This window comes from Eretmochelys imbricata, chromosome 14 (assembly GCF_965152235.1).
Source record: "Eretmochelys imbricata isolate rEreImb1 chromosome 14, rEreImb1.hap1, whole genome shotgun sequence".
Lineage (NCBI taxonomy): Eukaryota > Metazoa > Chordata > Testudines > Cheloniidae > Eretmochelys > Eretmochelys imbricata.
The window spans coordinates 45,383,178-45,407,762 of record NC_135585.1 but is presented as its reverse complement, the minus strand read 5'-3'; the positions used below and the strand labels follow the sequence as shown (position 1 = coordinate 45,407,762).

The 24,585-nt window shown below is 50.3% G+C and overlaps 1 protein-coding gene across 1 annotated transcript; it reads left to right on the top strand.

Annotated features, from left to right (window-relative positions):
- Window positions 1-2,673: 2,673 nt before the first annotated feature.
- LOC144274881 (uncharacterized) lies at window positions 2,674-24,585 on the top strand. The gene is given in 6 exon segments (XM_077833974.1): window positions 2,674-4,355; window positions 15,306-15,432; window positions 17,219-17,332; window positions 18,542-20,643; window positions 20,645-20,742; window positions 24,519-24,585. Coding segments are annotated over 6 exon segments (3,990 nt in total). The 5' UTR covers window positions 2,674-2,873.

Sequence of the window (24,585 nt, the reverse complement as noted above, 5' to 3'; positions counted from 1 at the left end):
GGCAGAACCACTGGCTCAGCAGAGAATCCTACTAAAACACGCTGAGCTTACCTGGATGGGAGATACCCCTCCATCACCCTCCCTGGGTCACTTCCTGCCGTTGTCCCTGGTGAGGCAGTCCACGAGGCTTCTGGGTCTCCAGCACATGTAGCTTCCTGGGACTCCGTCGGTCGCAGGGTCCAAGCTGGTCCTTGTGGCTGTAGCCAGTCCTCAGCGGGACCGACCAGCCCAGGTCCTTTCTCTCCAGCCTCCAACCCAGAATGAGCTTGGCTTCCTCCCTCTAGATTGCTTCAGCATCTGGAGCATGCCCAGTCTGGCCTAGGGTGCCGGACTTCTGCTATCCATAAGGTGGGTGTAACCCTGTCTTGGCAAGTGTGGTGGATGCGCTCCCAGTCACACTACAGGGAATTCAGTTTTCCTAATCTGAGCACCCTCTTTTTATATGGTGAGTCCGACTATACCTACATTCTGTGCACGTTCATGAAAGTGTCAACCCTCTTTGTTCTTACTGGATTGGTGTCCCCCAGAAGCACAAGGGACCCCAATTTCTATTGGTCAGGTAGGTTCTATTTATTCTCATTAGCACTGATTCACAATTTATACCCTGTGGTTAAGACACATGTTGGAGACAGATATGCCATTACAACATTTTTGTGACTTAAAATTAATCTTCTGGCCAATTTTTCACAATATTACCCACTTGTGGCACCGGGTCATTCCTCAGTGACATACTGAGGTCAGCATTTCTTTGCTCCAAGGCCTAATATGTCTAAGCTAAAATCTTACAAGCTTCAGCCTGTGGGCCTTGTGTTTCAATCCTGCTTACTTAGATACCTAATACATACCTATCCCTTCTACTATTAATCAATCTTATACTTTTATAATCCTACAATTTTACTCTATTTAACATAAAATGATTATATATGACATAACATATGAATTAATCATAACATCACACAATAAATGACAAAAAAACTAAAATAATTGGCTACAGGACTCTGTCCTGGGAGGGTTTAAAAGTGCCCCTGTGGGTTCAGCCCTGGTGGGAGGGGCCGGTCTATGTTGTAATAAAGTCACTGATGGTTTTACCCAGTGTAGCAGAGTCCAGTGCGTCTGTCTGCAGGGAGAGAGCTAAGGGGGGAATCGGGGTGTGAAATGGACTCCAGCCCCTTCTGAAACCTCCCCTGTCGCCCCTCTCGCCCTGACAGGCTGAGGAATCCCGTCCATGTTTCACTCCAGATTGTCCTGTCTTCCAGGGGACAGGGAAGGGAAATGGCTGTGATGGAGCCAGCTCAGGTAGGGAATTTTTCAGGGAAGTTGTTGTAGGGGGGTAGGGCCAGGAAACAGACAGGGTGAAGCAGAGAGGGGACAGGGTGATAAACCTGCTGAGACACGTTCAACCTGGGCCTGATTTTCTGAACAGGCCTATTCCATTTCCCCCCATTTCTGAAACAGGAAAAAAAAAAAATCCTGGGCAGGGCTGGGAAAACTGACCAGATTCCCAGAGCTGCATCCTCACCCCACTGGCCAGAGGCTGCTGTGAAATACGAAGGGAAGCTGTCGGGATTCCTGTCCCTGCCCCCGGCTCAGAGCTCTGCTTCCCGTATCAGCCTGTGCCTGGCAGGTTTGTGGTAAATGAGAAGACCTTTCCTGCTCCGTGTGCTGGGGGGGACAAGAAGCTCTCACTGTCTCCCACCCCCTCAAGCCTCCTGGCTGCTCTGAGCAGGGTGCGGGTGGGATTCTGCTTTTCTGGGCCTCCTCCCCTGTGACTAGTGGGATTCTGGCTGGGGCTGCAGGTGCTGAGTGGGGAAACTGATGTTTCAGATGCCGGTGACCTTCGAAGAGGTGGCTATGTATTTCACCCAGGGGTAGGGGGCTCTGCTGGACCCCGCTCAGAGAGCCCTCTACAGGGATGTCATGCAGGAGAACTATGTGATGGGTAAGGGATTCCTGTGCCCTCAGCTCTTAGATGCCGTGGGGTCTGCACGTCTGAATCTCGTCAAGTTCTTCCATGGTCAGCTGGATTGGGGGGAGGAGGGTCGCATAGTTCAAAACTGCAGAGAGGAAGAGATTTGCATCTACATACCCCCTTCAAGGGAACAGGGAATTCAGAAACCTAATGGACATGCTAATTCATCCCCATCTTTCCAGCTTTCAGGGGATCAGAAGCAGGGTATTGTCCTGCCTGTATTATTTTTCCTTCACACCCGTTCACCTTTCTCCATCCATGGGGAGGGCTCTAGGTTCTGCAGGCTTGGAAATAGGCAGGAGTTTAACACCTGAGCTGTGTGTGTGTCAGCAAGTCCCCGAGAGTACACCTATCCTGAGACCTCCTAGTGAGGGTGTAACAACACCTCCGTGCCCTCAGATCTCTGCTGCTCCCAAGGGGTCTGAGTTCCCACAGTCCCATGTAGGGTCAGGTTAAACTCAGGGAATGTTCCTTGTGACAAATACTCTACCAAGACTCCGTGAGCCCTGAGCTTCCCTGATTTCACCCCCTGCGCAGTATTCCCCATTCCCAAACCTGACCTGATTGCCCAGCTGGAACGAGGGGAAGAGCCGTGGGTCCCAGATCTCCAGGCTGCTGAGGAAAGGGAGAGCCCGAGAGGCACCTGCACAGGTGAGGAATGAGGGAAACTGAGACAGAAACATCTGGAGAGTGAAGGAAAAAGTTTGGACTCCCAAAAACTTACTGTGAGTGAAAGCCGTCAGTTGTGCCCCATCTCAACCAGGTCAGGGCGGCCGTCAGCAGATGTCCTATCATCAAGGCAGATATCAGTCATGGCTTCCCACCCACCCTGTTAGCTGTGGGAATTTCCTCCCTGACTTTGCTTCCCTGGGAGTGTTTGGGTGGGATGTAGAGGCAAAATCCAATGTCTCCATCTCCCCAGCAGTCACTGTGTTGTGTTTTCCCTCTTTGCTATTCCCCTTTCTGTCCTTTCTCCCCGGCACAAGCAGTGACTCCTGTCTGGATTCTCTCTCTCCCAGCAGGTGATAGGACAGTGAGTGAGAACAAGGAGGAGAATCTGCATCAGGAAGGGCCTGAGCAAGTGGAACCACAGGAGATGTTTTTGAGAAGAGCCGAAGGGAATTTTTCCCAGTGCTTGGAGCAGGGAAATGCCTGGGAAGATCGAGACAGATCAGAGATGCAGCTGGGAAACTATCCCGGGAAGAAACTGGATGAATCCACTGAACATGGCGGAGGATGCAAGGATCCCAAGGAAACCTCAGTCCAGCAATCAAGTCACAATGAAGAGAAACCCTACAAATGCCTTGACTGTGGGAAAAGATTCCGTTTCAGTGCAAACCTTGTTAAACATTGGAGAACCCACACAGGAGAGAAGTCCTATGAATGTTTGGACTGTGGGAAAAGGTTCAGTGAGAAGTCACACTTTATTACACACCAGAGACTGCACACAGGAGAGAGACCCTATGAATGCCTGGAGTGCGGGAAAAAATTTAATGAGACGTCACATCTTATGTCACATCACAGAACCCACACAGGAGAGAAGCCCTATAAATGCTTAGACTGTGGGAAAAGCTTCAGTAGGAAACCTTATCTTATTAAACACCAGAGATTGCACACAGGAGAGAGACCCTATAAATGCCTCGAGTGTGGGAAAGGTTTTATCGAAAGTTCATCCCTTACTAAACATGAAAGAATCCACACAGGAGAAAGACCCTATACATGCCTTGAATGTGGGAAGAGCTTCATTCAGAAGTCAGAACTTATTATACACCAGAGACTGCACACTGGAGAGAGACCTTATAAATGCCTTGAGTGTGGGAATGATTTCAGTAGTCGCTCCCGCCTTATTAAGCATCAGAAAATCCACACAGGTGACAAACCCTATAAATGCCTTGATTGTGGGAAAAGTTTTGTTGACAGAACAAAACTTACCACTCATCAGAGAATCCACACAGGAGAGAGACCCCATAAATGTTTAGACTGTGGGAAAAGCTTCATTGAGAAGTCACAACTTATTCTACACCAGAGACTGCACACAGGAGAGAGACCCTTTCAATGCTGTGAATGTGGGAAAAGTTTTATTCGGAGCTCAGCGCTTATTACACATCAGAGAACCCACACAGGAGAGAGACCTTATAAATGCCTTGAGTGTGGGAAAGATTATAGTGAGAGCTCAAAGCTTATTACACATCAGAGAACCCACACAGGAGAAAGACCATACAAATGCTTGGACTGTGGGAAAACTTTCAGTCAGCGCTCACATCTTACTAAACATGGGAGAATGCACATGGGAGAGACACCTTATAAATGCCTTGACTGTGGGGAAAGGTTCAGTAAGAGCTCAGAGCTCACCAAACATCAGAGAATACACAAGGGTGAGACACCCTAGGAATAGCTTGACTGCAGACACACATCAGTGACCCACACAACAGAGAGACCTTGAACGTGGGGGAAGGTTTATTTGGTGCTCCCAGAGTATCAGGCATTTGCAAATCCACACAGGGAAGAAACCTCTGAGATGTTCGCAGTGTGGGACATGGTCCACATGGAGTTAACACCATGTTGGACATCAGAGACTCCTCTACACAGCAGAGAAATTCTCTAAGGGCCCTGACTGGGGCTGGCCATGGTGACCAACCCATTTCCTCATTCCCACACACATCAGGGGCATTCGGCTCCCAAGGATCCAGCTGCCCATCACTGCGGTGAGGATCCAGCAGCAGCCAAGCAGCAGCTGGTCAATGATCCTCTGTCTCTACCTGGTCTAAGCAAACCCCAGGCAGAGGAGAAGAAGCCCCCATCAGCTCTTCCGCCCTGCTACAGCCCTGGCTGCTGAGCTGATGGGGCACAGGTGGGGGAACGGAGAGAGAGAAACTCCTCCAGCCTCTCCCTCTGCCTGGCTGAAGTTCCCCCCTCTCCCTTACCTTCCCAGGTGGGGTCCCCCTGCATGGAGATGAGGAGAAGAACACTAGTGCCAGGCCCCACTTTCACTCTAGATGCCTGTCCCCACCCTGCATCTTCCCCAGCCCCTGCACTGGGCTCCACCACTGACCTGGAGCTGTTCCTTGCACGGGGAGTGTCCTTGGGGGCTAGTAACTCCTCCCTTCCCCAAATCCCCCAGGGCACTGGGCTATGGGCGATCAAATATTAAGGGACCAGGCCGATGAGTTATGGGGAGGACACTGGGGGTTGAATGGTTGGGGAGCAGGGGGAGCTGCGTGCTGGGGCTTTTGAGTGTTGGGCACCATGGGATAAGAGGAGAGGGAGAGCACAGCGGCAGAGACTTGCTGTCTCTCATCACTCACCCCCTCTGCCCCTTCTCCCTGCCCCCTCTGCATTCAGGCAGCACCACTGAGAGGGGCTGATTCCCACTTGGCCTTTTGTGGGAGGCCTGGAGATCCCACTTCTGCCTCTGCAGCATCAGCCTCTGAACGTGTCTATGGTAGGAAACATGGTCAGGATTAGCCAGCGCATCTCTGTGACCCTGTACCAGTTTTTCTACTGTAAACTCTCCCTGAGCATCTTATGTGCAAGGCTGAGATTTGTCATGGATATTTTTTTAATAAAAGTCGTGGACAGGTCACGGGCAATAAAGAAAAATTCACGGAAGCCTGTCCATGACTTTTACTACTAGTATCCGTGACAAAATGGGAGAGAGAAGGCTCCAGCACCTATTGCTGCTGGGGTCTGGGGTTCCATGTCAGCTGGGGAGGTGCGGGGGCTCTGGCTGGGGTCTCCGAGGGCCCCCTGCCACCACCTGCAGCTCGGACCTCTGGAGCCGCCCCACCATCCATGCCTGCTGGAAGCTATGGGGGCCCCCAGCCGCCCACAGTGACTCAAAGCTCTGGGAGCCACCCATTGCAGCCAGAAGATGTGGGGTAACCCCATGGCCTGCAGCAGGTCAGAGCTCCGGGGGGCAGCTCTCGGCTGCCATGGGTGGCAGGGGGACCCCGCAGTTCCAAGCCACCATGGGCTGAAGTCACGGAGGTCTCTGGAAGTCACAGGTTGCCTGAGTTCCACAACCTCCATAATAAAACCGTACCCTTACTTATCTGTTCTGACCCCCTCCCATTCACAAAGTGATCGTTAGCCTGAGTTCCCCCCTTTGGGGCCAGATTGTCTCATTCCTAGATAGTCTCACATTACACCAGGCCGTGCTGAAAAGCATTAGTGTTTGTACATTTTCTCCCTTTATGCACAAGAATTAATGACATGCTAAATAAATGGGGAGCAGGGACAGTAAAATGTGGTGTTTTAGCATCTGTGCTCTTTCAGGGCAATGGGGTGAGTCTCAGGGATTCCCTCCTTCCCCCATCACTGTCATGCTCCACTCTCGACACAGCAGCCCCTGTCCAAGCGATGGAGAGTTTTATCCTGTCCTCGTTCTACCCCTCCATCTCCTAGGGTGTCACTTACCCCCGTGTCCCTGTCTCTCCATGCTTAGGAATCACAGTTTGATGTCTGTGATCCTAAGTCAGACTCCAGAGGGCTGGAGAAGAAAGTGTCATATACCTAGGAGTGGGTGGGGAAATCCCATTGAACCTCAAAGCACAGTTTGACCTTTCAGATCTTGTAGCCCTGTTTCCATCTATTGATAAAATTGCTTCCTGGCTTTTTCTAGGCTAGTCCAGATCATTTGTACATAGGAAGATTTGTCTTTCTTTCTCTTTCTTTTATTATGATGATGCTAAAGCTTTTACAACTAATACAACCAAATAATGAGGCTAGAAGTGAAGCCGGTTTAGTGGCTTCAGGAGAACATGGGTAAATTTATTTTCCTGATTTTGAGTCTTAAATGATTCTCTGAGATTTTACTTTATGAACAAGAACGTGTTTTATAGCCCACCCTGGATTGTGGGTTTTTCTCTCTTTGTGAAGGCCGTTTGGTCACATACTTTAATATTAGTTTGGTTTGACAGGATGTAGGTCAGATTCATTGAGGACTTGACAAGACAAATGATCATTTGCCAGAACAGTCCTTTTTTAGATTTTATTTTGATCTTTATCTAACCCTTTGTCATGAGATTTTTTTGTGTGGTTTGAACAATGACAGTGATCAATATCTCTCAGCACAAGCAGTGATGGTATGAGATACATTCACAGTGGTCGAGCCTGAGACTGAAACAGGGAATGAAGTTACTGCCTGATCTATGAAGTGATGTAAGATACCATTTGGAGGGGCAGAAGATGAGGGGAACAGAGCTGGGAAACTGCTGGGTTTGCTCCTCAGAGCCAGACGGCTGAGGCTGAGAACTATGAACTCGCTGCACCGGTGCCAGAAAGAAACTTGAATTGGATTGTGAGTGTCTTGTGCAGCTGCCCATGAAATCTAAAGGACCATGAACGACACTCCAAAAAATGATCCGGGGGTAGGGGGCAGCATCTTCCTATTGCAAAGATGCTGAGGTTGGGTGTAGGCAAGAAGAGAGCCGGGGATATCAACAGACCTGGGCAGCCTTGAAGCCAGGCCGATACCCAGCATTGAGGCCAGAGGGAGATGGGCAACCTTACAGTTCAGCTGCTCGCTGTGGCACTGTGTCCCATATTCTTCATAGAGATACTATTATGGTATGATTATAGCATAACTATGATGTATTTTTTTCAAGATAGATCATGTGAAAGATCATTGAAAAGGGTATGATTTACTGAATATGATTATCCTATATGTATGCATCTATCTTTTTGTATCTGAAGTTAGGAATATTGGCTATGTATTTCTATTAGAAATGTGTTTACACTTGGGGAACACCCACTAGGCAAAAGATTGTCAATAGGGCTGTCAAGCGAATACAAAAATTAATCACGATTAATCATGCAATTAAACAAATTAATTGCAATGAATCGTAAGATTAACAAAATTAATCACACGATTAATTGAACTGTTAAACAATTATAGAATACCATTTATTTAAATATTTTTGGATGATTTTTACATTTTCAAATATATTGATTTCAATTACAACACAGCATACAAAGTGTACAATGCTCACTTCATATTTATTTTTGATTACAAGTATTTGCACTGTAAAAAAACAAAAGAAATAGTATTTTTCAATTCACCTAATACAAGTACTGTACTGCAATCTCTTTATCATGAAAGTTGAATTTACAAACGTAGAATTATGTACCAAAAAAAACTGCATTCAAAAATAAGTGTAAAATTTTAGAGCCTGCAAGTCCACTCAGTCCTACTTCTTGTTCAGCCAATCGCTCAGACAAACAAATTTGTTTACATTTGTGGGAGGTAATGCTTCCCACTTCTTGTTTAGAATGTCACCTGAAAGTGAGAATAGGTGTTCTCATGGCACTGGTGTAGCCGGCATCACAAGATATTTACGTGCCATATGTGCTAAAGATTCATATGTCCCTTCATGCTTCAACTACCGTTCCAGAAGACGTGTCCATGCTGATGACGGGTTCTGCTCGATAACAGTCCAAAGCAAAGTGGATCAACACATGTTCATTTTCATTATCTGAAATGCCACCAGCAGAAGGTTGATTTTCTTTTTTGGTGGTTCAGGTTCTGTAGTTTCCACATCAGAGTGTTGCTCTTTCATGACTTCTGAAAGCAAGCTCCACACATCGTCCCTCTCAGATTTTGGAAGGCACTTCAGATTCTTAAACCTTGGGTCAAGTTCTGTAGCTATCTTTAGAAATCTCACGTTGGTACCTTCTTTGTGTTTTGTCAAATCTACAGTGAAAGTGTTCTTAAATGAAACAACATGTGCTGGGTCATCATCCGAGACTGCTATAACATGGAATATATGGCAGAATGCGGATAAAACAGAGCAGGAGACATACTATTCTGCCCAAAGGAGTTCAATCAAAAATGTAATTAATGTATTATTTTTTTTTAATGAGCATCATCAGCATGGAAGCATGTCCTCAGGAATGGTGGCTGAATCATGAAGGGGCATATGAATGTTTAGCATATCTTGCACTTAAATACCTTGCATTGCTGGCTACAAAAGTGCCATGTGAACTCCTGTTCTCACTTTCAGGTGACATTGTAAATAAGAAGCCAGCAGCATTATCTCCTGCAAATGTAAACAAACTTGTTTGTCTTCGGGATTGGCTGAACAAGAACTGAGTGGACTTGTAGGCTCTAAAGTTTTACATTGTTTTGCTTTTGAGTGCAGGTATGTAACAAAAAACTGTCGATTTGTAAGCTGCACTTTCATGATAAAGAGATTGCACTTCAGTACTTACTGAGGTGAATTGAAAAATACTATTTCTTTTGTTTATCATTTTTACACTGCAAATAGTTGGAATAAAAATAATATGCACTTTGATTATAATTACAACACAGGATACAATACATGTGAAAATGTAGAAAAACATCCAAAATATTTAATACATTTAAATTGGTACCCTATTGTTTAACAATGCAGTTAAAACTGTGATTAATCATGATTCATTTTTTAATCGTGATTCATTTTTTTGAGTTAATCATGTGAGTTAACTGCAATTAATCTACAGCCCTAATTGGCAGTCAAATGGCTGGCTGGGAAGGGCCATTAGGGAGAACAATAGGTTTTAAAAGAAGCTAATCTCCCAGCAGAAAGCCTTCCTGAAGACCCTACAAACAGCCTGGAGTCACGGCTGTTGTGACACTACAAAGTCATGTGACCAGATCACCTGGTACTGGACTCCATCTTGGACAACCAGTGTTTTTCCACTGAAAGGCATGGGAACCAAGCATGGAGACAAACGGTGCTCGTCACATACAAAAGCTGTTTAAGACAGAGGAGAGACATCAGCATGGTTCTTCACTGACTCCCCGCCCAAAGGAGATTCTGGGAAACCCTTGAGGAAAAAGGACTGAACTGGGGGGGAAGTGCTGAAGCCAGGCTAGAGGGGTTTCTAGACTGTGAAGAATACCTGAGGTTTTTAAGCTGTAAGCAAGGGCAGCCAGCCCCTTAAGAATCTCTGTAATCAGCTTAAATAATTATTTAGGGTGAGAAGTTGATACTCATATCCAATCTCTTTAGTATATAAAGCTTAGATTGTGCTTTGTTTATTTGCTAGATTAGCTGCTTCGATTGGTTTGCTATCCCTTATAATCCCTTAAAGTCGATCTCTTGTAGTTAATAAACTTGTTTTTGCTTTATCTAAAACAGTGTGTGTGGGAGTCATAACTTGGGGCAGAAAGCTGTGTATATTCCTTTCCACATTGAGGGAGGGGGCAAATTTCACGAGCTTATGCTGTACAGTTCCTTGTGCGGCGCAAGACGGTATACACTGGGTTTACACTTGGGGTAGGGGGGCATGCCTTAGGAAGTGGGAGGAGCCTTAGCTGTGCCTTCCCATGCAGAGCCGATCACAGAGTCTGTATGAACTCCAGCTGGGTGTGTTCCTACCTGTATGTGTGCTGGTAAAGTGCAGACTGAAGCCTGGGAGAGAGCTTGGCAGGCTGGTCACAGCAGTGCAGTGTATAGGAAGTCCTGGCTGGTGGGTCAGGCGAGCTCAGTGGTACCCCAGTTCCAGATGGCACCCTGGGAGGAACCTGTCACAACCTCCTCATCATCTACTGTAGTGTCCTGTGTGGGGATCAGAGAGACTGTCTCTGCCCCACTTACCCCACACTGCATCCCTCTTGTAACTAACCCCCTGTGCCCCATGTTCACCACCTGTGTATGGTTATGATATATAATGTACAAAGTATGCCTGGTGAGGGATCATTGGAAAACTCATGATCTGTTTAATATTACGCTGTTGAAATGCGTGTAACACCAGTGCATGTAGAATGGTGAGATTTTACTCTGTGTTTGTTACGAGGGTGACCATATTCCAGGTTCTCAAAAAGGACGCTGATGAGGAGGGTAGCTGGGGGAGGGTGAAATTTTGGGTGCTGGAGGGGGTACTCACAAGCTGAGGGCAGTGTCAGTCACTGTCTGTGTCAGGGTGCAGACACAATCCCAGAATGCAGCGACAGCCATCCCTCAGCACCTACCTCCTGGGAGCCAGGGTGTGGGCTGTTCCCCTCCCAGTTTGACACCATACCATTAATCAGTACTTGGAGTACAGTCTTTCAGCCAGTCGTGCATCCACCTTACAATAATTTCATCTAGACCAACAAATTCCTCCCTGCTGGTCAGAACTGAGTCTAACCCGGCTGCCCCCTGGGTACTTCCCCCACCAGCGGAAAGCAGAAGTTGTCCCCGACGCATTCCCAGAACTTATTGCATGTTGGGTGCTACTAGGGTGGCCAGGTGCCTGGTTTTCGACCAGAAAGTCCAGTCTAAAGAGGGAGCTGATGGTGTCTGGTCAGATCTAGTGACCGGACACCCAAAGTCCAGTTACTGAGAGAGCCTTGGGGGGAAAGGCAGGGCAGGGGAGGAGCCTATGGGGAAGAGGCGGGGCAGGGTGGGACCTCGGGGGAAAGAGGTGGGGCAGGGGAAGTTCCAGCAGGGCTGCTGGTGTGCCTGGTTTTTAAAAATTACCAAGTTGGCCACCCAGGTAGCTAGCTGAGAGGCTGTGAAAAATATGAACAAACCTACACATATCACTTTTCACAGCAGCAGACTTACTAGCTAGCAATAAATAACGATTTTGATGTGTATATGGGTAAGGGGACTGTTGGCCTCAAGATCCGGAGACTGACAATGGGCAGGGGCCAATGCTGCGGATCAGCCTGGTGGACAGGGCGGGCAGGCCAAGGAGGAAGTCAGGAGGCTGGGGTCGCATCCTCTCTGTGAGCTGTAGGGGGCAGAGCAGGGCGGGAGGCGCTAAGGAGAGAGCAGAGCTGGGCTGGGAGCAGAGCAGCACCAGCCTGAGCCAGAGAGGCGCAGCCCAGAGAGCTGAGCTGGAGGCAGAGGGAAGCTGGGGCTGGAGCAGTCCGGAGCCGGGTGCTGTGAGCAGCTGGGGAGAGCGGGGGGAGATCCTGGGCAGAGGAACCAGTGCAGGGAGACGTCTTCAGCCAAGAGGGCTTGCAGGCTGGACTGGGAGGGGGGATCATAACACCAATGGGGGTGCGATGCTAGGAAGAAGGGTCCTGCCACTGAGAGCATCAGGGCATGTGTCCGACCTGCAGCATCCCTGCAGCACAGCCAGGGCCTGGGCAGGAGGCCCGGGAGTGGGACGTGTGAGGAACAGACTGTGAATTTTCCTTACATTTCAGAAATGCCTGTTTGTGGTTCATCCCACAGAGCGGGGTGATGGTTTTTCCTTTAACCTTTCCCATTTTTTCCCTTAATTTGTTTTAATTTGTTGCTGTTTAATAAATTGTATTTGTGCTAAACTCTATGCAATGGTCAGGGAAGCATCCGGAGTGGGGAGAGCACCCTGGAGTAGGGATGCCCTAGCCCCTGTCCTGAGTGATCACAAGAAAATTGGGGATCAAGCCCCTCACGAATCCTGGGCCCAGCCTTGTCGGGGTTTCAGGGACTAGAGTGGAAGGGGAGTCCTGGAGAGCAGGCAGGCCTCTGGGTGAAGGGAGTGGGAGCGAGGACTCAGATCCTTCTGCTATTTGATTGGTATAAGCCAGGAAAGTTCTCCACCATATCGGGACCATTCCTCCGCTTACCTCTGTGCATGTTTGTTGGTTTTTCCACAAGTTAATTAAGTATTATAGGGAAAAGTGTCAGAGCGGCCACCAGCGGGAGCTGCTGGCAACACTCTGAGGCCACCAAAAATTTGGTCATGAGAACCCCTGGGCTAGATGATCCTGATGGGCCCTTCTGACTGTAAAGTCTATGAGTCAACAGAAGCCGGACACAGAGAGGCGAAGTGCAGAGCGTGGGATATCGCTAGGACCCAGGAGCAGCTGGCTGGGAGGATCGCGGGGCTCAGGCCCGGCCGCAGGAAGTGACTCGCAGCCGCTGCGGGGACTCCGGCTCCCAGCGAGATCCCCGCGCCCCGGCGGCTGGTGCTGGGAGCCCGGAGCCCGGGCTGCAGCCGGGAGAGGGGAACCTCCAGCCGGGCCCTGCCCGCTGCTCCCCGGGAGCCTCTCCCAGGGCAGAGCCCCCAGCCCGGCCAGGGCCCCTTCCCGGCCCGGCCCCTGCCCCGGGGGGCCCCGCTCGGAGGGAAGGTAAGAGAGACCCGCCCCCCCCCGGCACCCTCGGGCTGCAGGGGGCGGGTTTGGCCCCGGGCTGCTCCCCACGGAGCCGGCTGCGATTCCCTGCCCCGGGCCCGGGAAAGCCGCCGCCAGCCCCCGGTGTGTGCGGGGCGGGGGGAGCCAGCCCGGAGCGGGCGGGGGGCTGGGACTAGGACAGACACACGGGAGGGTGCTGAAGAGGGCCCGGGGGGGGGCGGGGTGTGAGGGTAAGGGGGGATTTAGGGGGCAGGATGGGATGGGGGCGCTGAAGGGGGATGGGGCGATGCAGGAGAATGAGGGGAGACTTATGGGGCGGATGGGAACAGGGCTGCAATGGAAGGAAACTCTGAGGGGGAGGCACAGCGAAGGAAAAGGGGGGATGTGGGGTGGGGGGCCTCGGGGGAGACTTTGAGAGCAAGAGCAGACTGGGGAAGGGGGAGGAACCGGGTAGGGGTCGGGGAGAATGAGAGGAAGAGATACAAAGGCAGCTCCCCCACTCCATGGGGCAGGAGGGGGGGGGGTGCCCCACGCCGCAGCCAGAGGGGAAATCTTTTACTGCAACTAGTCAATGATGCTTTGGGGGTAGGTGGAGGCTTCTGCCTAAGGGCTCAGAAGCTACCCGGCAAATATCCAGCCCCCCCGCACCCACACGCCCTGCTCCCAGTGTATTATTTTCAGACACACTCATGATTTTGGGGTCTGTCTCCTGAGGGTTCGGGGCTGCCCAGGGCCCTGGTCTGATTTCCAGGCAGGATTCAGATCTCGGCCACGCTGACCGGAGTCACTGCTGGCTCTGGCAAGGAGTGAGTGTGGATGGGCCGATGGGATCAGCCTCTGCCTGCCTGTCCCTGGGGGCTGCAGGGTCAGGACGGGGAGGCTCAGTCATTAGCTGCTGCCACCAGAAGGCTCCAATTATTGCTCAGGGAGAGGAGGCAGCTGGTGCGTGTCTCTCTCTGCTCCTGATATTAGAGCCCTTGAATTGAGGTCCCTGGGTCAGACACTGCTGCCTCCTCTGCCTGAGAGCCCAGACTGTGAAACTGCTGCTCCCCAGCGGGGTCTGTGCCAGGGACAGACCTTCATTAACCCCCCACTCTGGGCCCAGCCCAGGTGGGGACTTTTGCTGGACCTGGAACTAGCCCCCTGGGGCAGCCCCAGGCTCTTCTGACACCAGCTCCTGAGCCAGAGACCTTCAGGTGATGGGGACAGGGCTGGGGCTGGGCAGGACAGTGACTCTGCACAAAGGGCCCCTTTCAGGGACCTGCTGGTGAGTTTGTACCGAAGGGGGAGGGGCTCCCCATGGGTCTGGGGGTTCCAGAGCTGCTGTCCTCAGAGACACTGTGAGACTGACTCTCCTGGGAACAAGGGGAGGAGCTGGATGCGCTGCCCTCATCAGGGGGAATCTCCCACATGGTTCCTTTGATTCTGCTCTTTTCTGGCATTTCTCTCAGAGACTCTGGCCCTGGGGGCATTTAAAAGTGTCTCAGGGGTTCAGTGCTGGTGGGAGGGGCCGGGTCTGTGTTGTAATAAAGTGACTGAGGGTTTTCCCAGCGTGGCAGAGCCCAGAGTGTCTGTCTGCAGGGAGGAAGCCTGGGGGGAGTTGGGGTGTGAAATGGACTCAAGCCCCTTCTGAAACCTCCCCCGTCGCCCCTCTCGCCCTGACAGGCTGAGGAATCCCGTCCACGTTTTGCTCCAGATCGTCCTGTCTTCCAGGGGACAGGGAAGGGAAATGGCTGTGATGGAGCCAGCTCAGGTAGGGGATTTTCAGGGAGCTGCAGGGGGATTTGCTGTGGAGGGGGAGGGGTAGGAAACCCCCACGGGGAGTCAGGGAGGGGACAGGGTGTGATAATCCTCCTGGGACACATTCAACTTGGAGCCTGATTTTTCTGAACAGGCCCATTGGTGAGGACGGGAACGTCCCCCCGTTTCTGAACCAGGAAACACCCCCCTGGGCAGGGCTGGGAAAACTGACCAGACTCCCTGTGCTGGAGCCTGACCCCACTGGCCAGAGGCTGCTGTGAAATATACGAAGAGAAGCTGTCCGGATTCCTGTCCCTGCCCCCGGCTCAGAGCTCTGCTTCCCGTATCAGCCTGTGGCTGGCAGGTGTGTGGGAAATGAGAAGACCCTGCCCTGCTCCGTGTGCTGGGGGGACAAGGAGCTCTCACCTCTGCGTCCCCTGAAGCCTCCTGGCTGCTCTGAGTAGGGTGGGGGTGGGATTCTGCTCCTCTGGGCCTCCTCCCCTGTCACTAGTGGGATTGTGGCTGGGGCAGCAGGTGCTGAATGGGGGAGACTTGTTATTTCAGATGCCGGTGACCTTCGAGGAGGTGGCTGTGTATTTCACCCAGGGGCAGGGGGCTCTGCTGGACCCCACTCAGAGAGCCCTCTACAGGGACGTCATGCAGGAGAACTATGAGACGGTGACCTCGCTGGGTAAGGGATTCCTGTGCCTCAGCTAATGGAAGCCGTGGGGTCTGCGTGTCTGAATCTGGTCAGGTTCTTCCCTGGTCAGTTAGATTGGAGGAGGAGGGTCACGTAGTCCACAGCTCCAGGGTGAGATCTCTATAACCCATTCAAGGAAACAGGGGATTCAGACACCTAATGGACATGCTAATTCATCCCTGTTTTACCAGCTCTCAAGGGGTCAGAAGCAGGGTATTGCCCTCTCTGTATTATTTCTCCTTCACACACCGTTCTGCTTGCTCCATCCGTGGGGAGGGTTGTAGGTTCCGTAGGCTTACAAATAGACAGGAGTTGAACACCTGAGCTGTGTGTGAAAGCAAGTCCCCGAGAGTACGCCTATCCTGAGACCTCCTAGTGAGGGTGTAACAACACCCCCATCCCAGGATGTCTGCTTCTCCCAAGAAGTCTGAGTTACCACAATCCCATGTCAGGTCAGTTTAAACTCAGGGAATGTTCCTTGCAATGTTCCCTCTAATTTTTTCCATCCGTGTGCAGAATAAATTTTGTTATGTGTGGATGTGCGCCACCAGTAGAAACAAAAAACCTAGATATAATATATATTTTTAAAAAGTTACGGTAGGGATAATTACTCCAGCCAGGACAGGTTAGATATTTTAGAACTAACAACTCAACGAATTAAATTTAAATGTAAGAGAGAAATAAAAATTATGAAATGCATAGACCAGTCAGAACACTAAAATAACACGCTTTGAAAGAATAAATTTACAGAGAATACATGTGCATTGCAGGAAATATGAAGTAATAAACAACAATAACACAAGTATGTGTTGGGAGGTGAGTATAAACGGCTGTGTTTGTGTGTGGAGAGACACACGGACTCGGTGTGCATGTGTGGAGGCACGGTGTGTGTGTGTGTGTGTTTGTGGAGACGCTGTGCATGTTTGTAGGGACACACCGACTGTGTGTGTGTGTGTGTGTGTCTGGAAACACACAGACTGTGTGTGTGCACGTGTAGAGAGACACCGACTCTGTGTGCGCCTGCGAGGAGCCATATAGACTCTGTGTGTGTAGAGACACTCGGTGTGGGTGTGGGTGTGTGGGTGTGTGTGTAGACACAGACTCTTTGTGTGTGGAGACACTCTGCGTGTGTTTGTGTGTGTGTGCATGTCGAGACACAGATTGTGTGTGTGTGTGTGTGTGTGTCTCGAGACACACAGACTGTGTGTGTGTAGATGCACGCCGACTCTGTGCGTGCGCATGTGGAGATGCTGTTTGTGCGTGCGTGTAGACACACAGACGCTGTTTGTGTGCGTGTGTAGAGAGGCACAGACTCTGTGTGTGTGTGTGTGTGTGTGTAGACAGGCAGAGATTGTGTTTGCTGGGTGCTGGGGAAGCAGACTCTGTGTGTGGGGTTCAGACCTCGGACCCTGTCCTGCTCACAGTGCTGAGCGAGGCTGTTCCGTCTCCCCTGCTGGGGTACAGGGATGGGGGGAAGGGGTACCCTGACATCAGCACCCCCCGGCCCCCACTCTGCACAGCCAGCAGGGGGGTCCCAGGAGCCACAAGGGCTCCAAGGCAGAGGGCTGCATTGTGGGGTGGCGGGGGAGGGAGGGCACCTCAATCCACGCTGCCTGCTGGATGTGAGTGGCTCTGGAGCCTAATCAACTGTGACACTTCAGTCACTCCTGGGTGGCCGCTCCAGCACGCAGCTTACAGGGAACGCAGGTTCCTTGTGTCAGATACTCTACCAAGACTCCATGCACCCTGACCTTGCCTGATTTCACCCCCTGCGCAGGATTCCCCATTCCCAAACCTGACCTGATCGCCCGGCTGGAACAAGGGGAAGAGCCGTGGGACCTGGACCTCCAGACCGCCAAGGAAAAGGAGAGCCCGAGAGGCACCCGCACAGGTGGGCAGTCAGGGAAACTGACAGAGAAACTGTCTGGAGAGTGAAGGAAAAAGCTGGGACTCCCAAAATGTGCTGTGAGCGAGAGCCCTCAGTTCTGCCCCGTCTCACCCAGGTCAGGGCTTCAGTCAGCCTGCAATGTTCCCTCTAATTTTTTCAATCATGTGCGGAATACATTTTTTGTGCACCGAGATATGTGCCTATGTGCACTACCAGTAGAAACAAAAAACCTAGATATGATATATATTTTTTAAAAGTTACCATAGGGATAATTATTCCAGCCAGGACAAGTTAGGCATTTTAGAACTCACTACTCAAAGAATTAAATTTAAGTGTAAAAGAAATAAAAATTATGAAATGCGTGGACAGTCAAAATACTAAAATAACACACTTTGAAAGAATAAAATTACAGAGAATATATGTGATTGCAAGAAGTGCCAAGAAGTAACATCAACAATAATACAAGTAGGTGTTGAGAGGAGAGTGTCACACAGAGACTCTGTGTGTGTGTGTGACACAGAGACAGTGTGTGTGCTGGCTGCTGGGGAAAGCAGTTTGCTGTGTATTTAAGACACTCACTGAATGCTCTCTTGAGCCCTGTTGTCTACCTTCCCCAGCTCTGTGGAGATGTGGTACACGGGTAGGGGAGAGTGAGTGTGTGTGTGAGAGAGAGACAGACAGACAGAGTGAGCTGGCTGCTGGGGAAATCTCAGAAACAGTGCATTGTCTCTTTAAGAAAGGCACCACCATTCAGACCGTATCAGCTCCCAGTCCTCCTGAGCCAGGCTGTCCCCTCTGCCCTGCTCTGCAGAGATGGGGTATAGGGGGAGGTGGACACCCTGACATCAGCACCCTCCCACCCCCGCTCTGCACAGCCAGCAGGAGGACCCTGGGAGCATCTGCAGGATGGAGCAACTTGTGGGGAGGGGCACCTGAACACATGCTGTGCCCGCAGCTTACAGGGAACACAGGCAGGTGTCCTATCATCAAGGCAGATATCAGTCAGAGCTTCCCACACACCCTGTTAGCTGTCGGGAATTTCCTCCCTGACTTTGCTTCCCTGGGAGTGTTGGGGTGGGATGTGGAGGCAGAATCCAATGTCTCCATCTCCCCAACAGTCACTGTGTTGTGTTTTCCCTCTTTGCTATTCCCCTTTCTGTCCTTTCTCCCCGGCACATTCAGTGACTCCTGTCTGGATTCTCTCTCTCCCAGCAGGTGATAGGACAGTGAGTGAGAACAAGGAGGAGAATCCGCATCAGGAAGGGCCTGAGCAAGTGGAACGACAGGAGATGTTTTTGAGAAGAGCCGAAGGGAATTTTTCCCAGTGCTTGGAGCAGAGAAATGCCTGGGAAGATCGAGACGGATCAGAGATGCAGCTGGGAAACTATCCTGGGAAGAAACTGGATGAATCCATTCAACATGGCGGAGGATGTAAGGATCCCAAGGAAACCACAGACCTGCAGACAAGTCACAATAAAGAGAAACCCTACAATTGTCTTGACTGTGGGGAAAGTTTTAGCAAAAGTTCATCCCTTATTCAACATGGGCGAATCCACAAGGGAGAGAGACCCTATAAATGCATCGAGTGTGGGAAAGGTTTTATTGAAAGTTCATCCCTTACTAAACATGAAAGAATCCACAGAGGAGAAAGACCATATAAATGCCCTGAGTGTGGGAAAAGTTTCAGTGTGAAATCAACCCTTAATACACATCAGAAAACCCACACGGGAGAGAAACCCCATAAATGCTTGGACTGTGGGAAAACTTTTGGTCAGAACTCATACCTTATTGAACATAGGAGAATCCACACGGGAGAGAGACCGTATAAATGCCTTTACTGTGGGAAAACTTTTAGTCAGCGCTCACACCTTATTAAGCATCAGAGAATCCATACAGGTGACAAACCTTATAAATGCCTCAATTGTGGGCAAAGTTTTGTTGACAGAACAAAACTTAATAATCATCAGAGAATCCACACAGGAGAGAAACCCCATAAATGCCTGGACTGTGGGAAAAGCTTCATTCAGAAGTCACAACTCATTATACACCAGAGAGTGCACACAGGAGACAGACCGTATAAATGCCTTGAGTGTGGGAAAAGTTTTAGTCAGAGCTCAAAGCTTATTACTCATCAGCGAACCCACACAGGAGAAAGACCTTATAAATGCCTTGAGTGTGGAAAAAGTTTTATGGAAAGTTCATCCCTTATTCGACATGGGCGAATCCATACAGGAGAAAGAGCCTATAAATGCCTTGAGTGTGAGAAAAATTTTACGGAAAATCGATCCCTCATTAAGCATAGGAGAATACACACGGGAGAAAGACCCTATAAATGCCTTGAATGTGGGAAAGGTTTTATTGAAAGTTCATCCCTTACTAAACATGGAAGAATCCACACGGGAGAAAGACCCTATAAATGTCTTGAGTGTGGGAAAAGTTTCAGTGTGAAATCAGCCCTTAATATGCATCAGAAAACCCACACAGGCGAGAAACCCCATAAATGCTTGGACTGTGGGAAAACTTTCAGTCAGATCTCCTACCTTATTAAACATGGGAGAACCCACACGGTAGAGAGACCATATAAATGCCTGGACTGTGGGAAAACCTTCAGTCAGCGTTCATACCTTATTAAACATGGGAGAATCCACACAGGAGAAAGACCCTATAAATGCCTTGACTGTGAGAAAGTTTTCAATGAGCGATCAGCCCTTATTCGACATGAGAGAACTCACATGGAAGAGAAACCCCATAAATGCTTGGACTGTGGGAAAAGTTTTATTCAGACATCACAACTTATTCTACACCAGAGAGTGCACACAGGAGAGAGACCCTTTAAATGCTGTGAGTGTGGGGAAAGTTTTATTCAGAACTCAAAGCTTATTACACATCAGCAAATCCACACAGGAGAGAGACCTTACAAATGCCTTGAGTGTGGGAAAGGTTTTAGTCAGAGTTCAACGCTGATTACACATCAGAGAACCCACACAGGAGAGAGACCCTATGGATGCCTTGAGTGTGGGAAAAGTTTTATCGCAAGTTCAGCCCTTACTAAACATAGGAGAACTCACACAGGAGAAAGACCCTATAAATGCCTTGAATGTGAGAAAAGTTTCAGTGTGAAATCAGCCCTTAATATCCATCAGAAAACCCACACAGGAGAGAAACCCCATACATGCTTGGACTGTGGGAAAAGTTTTAGTCAGCGTTCACACCTTAGTAAACATGGGAAAATCCACACGGGAGAGAGACCTTCGAAACACCTTGATTGTGCAGAAAGCTTCAATAAGCGTTCAGAGCTTACCAAACATGAGAGCATCCACAAGAGTGAGAGACCCTAGAAACAGCTTGACTGCAGGAAAAGATTCAATTTGACTTCACACATCAGTGATCCACACAACATCGAGACCTCGAATGTGGGGGAAGCTTCATTTGGTGCTCCCGGCGTATCAGGCAGTCACAAATCTACATAGGGTAGAAACCTCTGAGATGTCCTCATTGTGGAAAAGATGGCAAGAGGAACTAACTCCATACTGTACATCAGAGACTCCTCTGCACAACATAGAAACAGTGCCTTGATAAAGTGTGACCATAGTGAAAAATCCATTCCCTTGCTCCCACACACATCAGGGGCATTTGGCTCCCAATTATCCAGCTGCCCATTGCAGGAGTGAGGATAAAGCAGTAGCCGAGCATTTGCTGGTCAGTGACGCTCTGGCTCTGCCTGGTCTAAGCAAACCCCAGGCAGAGGAGGAGAAGCCCCCATCATCCCCTCCTGAAGTCCTAGCAGCTGAGCGATGGGCCATAGGTGGGGGAATAGAGAGAAAGAAACTCCTCCAGCCGTTCCCTCTGCCTGGCTGAAGTCCCCCCCTCCCAGCCGGGATCCCTCTGCCATGGAGATGAGAAGGACACTTGTGCCAGGCCCCACCTTCACTCTAGACACCTGTCCCCATCTTCCACCAGTCCCAGGGCTGGGCTCCCCACTTAACTGGAGCTACAGGGGGGAACTGCAGGGGAGTGTCCCTTGGGGCTGGTACTCCTCCCCTCCCCTCCCCTCCCCTCCCCTCATCCCCCAGGGTGCTGGGCTCTGGGGAATCAACCATTAAGGAACCAGGCCAATGGGTAATGGGGAGGACACTGGGTGTTGAATGGTTGGGGCTGGTGGCGCTGGGAAGCAGGGGGAGCTGGGTGCTGGGGCTATCGAGTGTTTGGGGAACATGGGATAAGAGGAGAGGGAGAGCACGAGGCAGAGACATGCTGCCACTCATCACTCCCTGCCCCTTCTCCCTGCCCCCTCTGCATTCAGACAGCACCACTGAGCGGGGTGATTCCCACAGGGCCTTTTGTGGGTGGCCTGGAGATCCCACCTCTGCTTCCGCAGCATCAGCCTCTAAGCGTGTCTATGGTAGGAAATGTGGTCAGGATTAGACAGCACATCTTTGTGACCCTGCACCAGATTTCCTAGTGTAAACTCTCTCTCAGCATCTTATATGTAAGGCTAAGATTTGTCTTGAATATTTTTAGTAAAGGTTGTGGACAGATCAGGGGCAATAAAGAAAAATTCATGGAAGCCCGTGATCTATCTGTGACTTCTACTGATAATCTCCGTGACAAAATGGGGAAGGAGAAGGCTCCAGCACCTATTGCTGCTGGGGCTCTGGGTCCCCTGTGGCTGGGCAGCTGTGGGGGCTCTGACTGCTGCTCTGGGGGCTCCCCACCCCCTGTGGTTCAGAGCTCTGGGGGCCCCTCGACACCCGTGGCAGCTGGGAGATGCCGGGCCCCATCGCCCGTGGCAACTCAGAGCTCTGGGGGCCACCTGTGGGGTACTCTCACGGCCTGCAGCAGCTCAGAGCTCCAGGGGGTAGCTCTTGGCTGCCACAGGTGGCGAGGGGACCCCGCAGCTCCAAGTTGCCATGGGCTGAAGTCACAGAGGTCTCTGGAAGTCACAGATTCTGTGACCTCTGTAATAAAATCATATCCTTACTTATCTGTTCTGACCCCCTCCCATTCACAGAGTGATCATTAGTTCCTTAGTTCCCCTTTGAGGCCTGATTGTCTCATTCCCAGATACTCTCACATTACTCCAGGCCGTGCATTTTCTCCCTTATGCACCAGATGCTAAAAAATGGGGAGCAGGGACACTAAAATGTGGTGTTTTAGCTTCTGTGCTATTTTGGGGCGATAGGGTGAGTCCGAGGGATTCCCTCCTTCCCCCATCACTGTCGCACTCAACTCTCGACATAGCAGCCTCTGCCTCAGCAGTGCAGAGTTTTATCCTGTCCCCGTTCTACCCTTCCACCTCCTAAGGTGTTGCTAACCACTGTGTCCCTGGCTCTCCACGCTTAGGAATCACAGTTTTGATGTCTATGATCCCAAGTCAGACCCTGGAGGGCTGGAGAAGAAAGTGTCACAGACCTGGCGTGGGCAGGGAACTCCCAATGAACCTTAAAGCACAGTTTGAACTTTCAGATCTTATAGCCCTGTAAAATTTCCATCTATTGGTAAAATTGCTTCCTGGCTTTTGCTAGGCTAGTCCAGATCATTTGTAGATGGGAATGTTTTTTTGCCTTTCTTTCTCTTTCTTTTATTATATTGATGCTAAAACTTTTGCTACTAATACAACCAAATAATGAGGCAAGAAATGAAGCTGGTTTAGTCACTTCAGAAGAAAATGGGTAAATTTATTTTCCTGATTTTGAGTCTTAAATGATTCTCTGAGATTTCACTTTATGAACATGACAGTGTTTTATAGCTCACCCTGGATTGTGGGTGAAGGCCGTTTGGTCACATACTTTGATATTAGTTTAGTTTGACAGAATGTAGGTCAGATTCATTGATGACTTCACAAGACAAATGATCGTTTGCCAGAATCGTCCTTTTTTTAGATTTTATTTTAATCTTTATCTAACCCTTTGTCATGAGATTTTTTTGTGTGGTTTGAACAATGACAGTGATCAGTATCTCTCAGCACAAACACTGATGGTGCAGATACATTCACAGTGAGCCCAAAATGGGGAATGAAGTTACTGCCTGATCCCTGCAGAGAGGTGAGGTACTGCCCGGAGGAGGAGAAAGGGTGGGACTCAGAGCTGGGAACTGCTGGGTTTGGTCCTCAGAGCCAGACGGCTGAGAACTGTGAACTCGCTGCATTAGAGCCAGAGAGCAACTAGACTTGGCCAGTGAGTTTCTTGTGAAGCTGCCCCTGAAATCTAAAGAACCATGAACGACACCCCAAAAAAGAATGATGCGGGAGGGGCAGCATCTCCCTATTGCTGAGATGCCAAGGTTGGGCGCAGGCAAGAAGGGAGCCGGGGATGTCAACAGACCTGGGCAGCCTTGAAGCCAGGCCGACCCCCTCACTGAGGCCAGAGGGAGATGAGGAACCTGACAGCCCAGCTGATCACCCCCCTCCCCATCTACCACGGTGTCCTGTGTTGAGATGACAGAGACTCTCTTTGCCCCATTTGCCCCTCGCTGCATCCCTCTTATGACTAACCCCCTGTGTCCCATGTTCACCGCTTGAGTATGGTTCTGATATATTGTGTACAACATATGCCTGGTGAGGTATCACTGGAAAACTTGTTTAATCCATGCTGTTCTCAAGCTGGGGCTTCCTTTGACTGGCAACATTGATTCCCTCCTGCCCCCAGCTGAGCGGGAGTCCCACCCCCGGCTGCGGCGGCTGGGGAGCCCGCAGGGGCTGGGGTGCCGTGGGGGATTCCCCCCAGATGTAGGTTTCAGAGTAGCAGCCGTGTTAGTCTGTATTCGCAAAAAGAAAAGGAGTACTTGTGGCACCTTAGAGACTAACCAATTTATTTGAGCATGAGCTTTCGTGAGCTACAGCTCACTTCATCGGATGTGGCTTCCGGCTGGGTGTGACAAGGGAGCACCCGTCGGCCGCTGCCGGAGCTTCTTCCCTGCAGAAGCCGCAGCGCTGTGTTCCTGCCCAGGTTAGGGAGCGGGCGATGGGCAGTTTTCTGCTGACTCCTTTTCAGGATCAGAGGAGGGAGCCTAGCAGCGGTTCAAGGCAGTGAGCCCAGCGGTCTGAACGTCTCCCTGTCCCTTTAAGCACGTTTCAAGGGTAAGAAGAAGGCAACGACACCCGCATTGCAGCCTGTGGTTCGGGCAAAGAGCCGCATCTCAGCTACACTGTGAGTTCAGCGGGCGCATCTGGGCTGTCCTGTCCCCGCAGCGAGCGCTTTGTTAAAGCACCGTCTGCTGCTGGGAAACCACCACCTCTTGGGCTGAGAGCGCAGTAG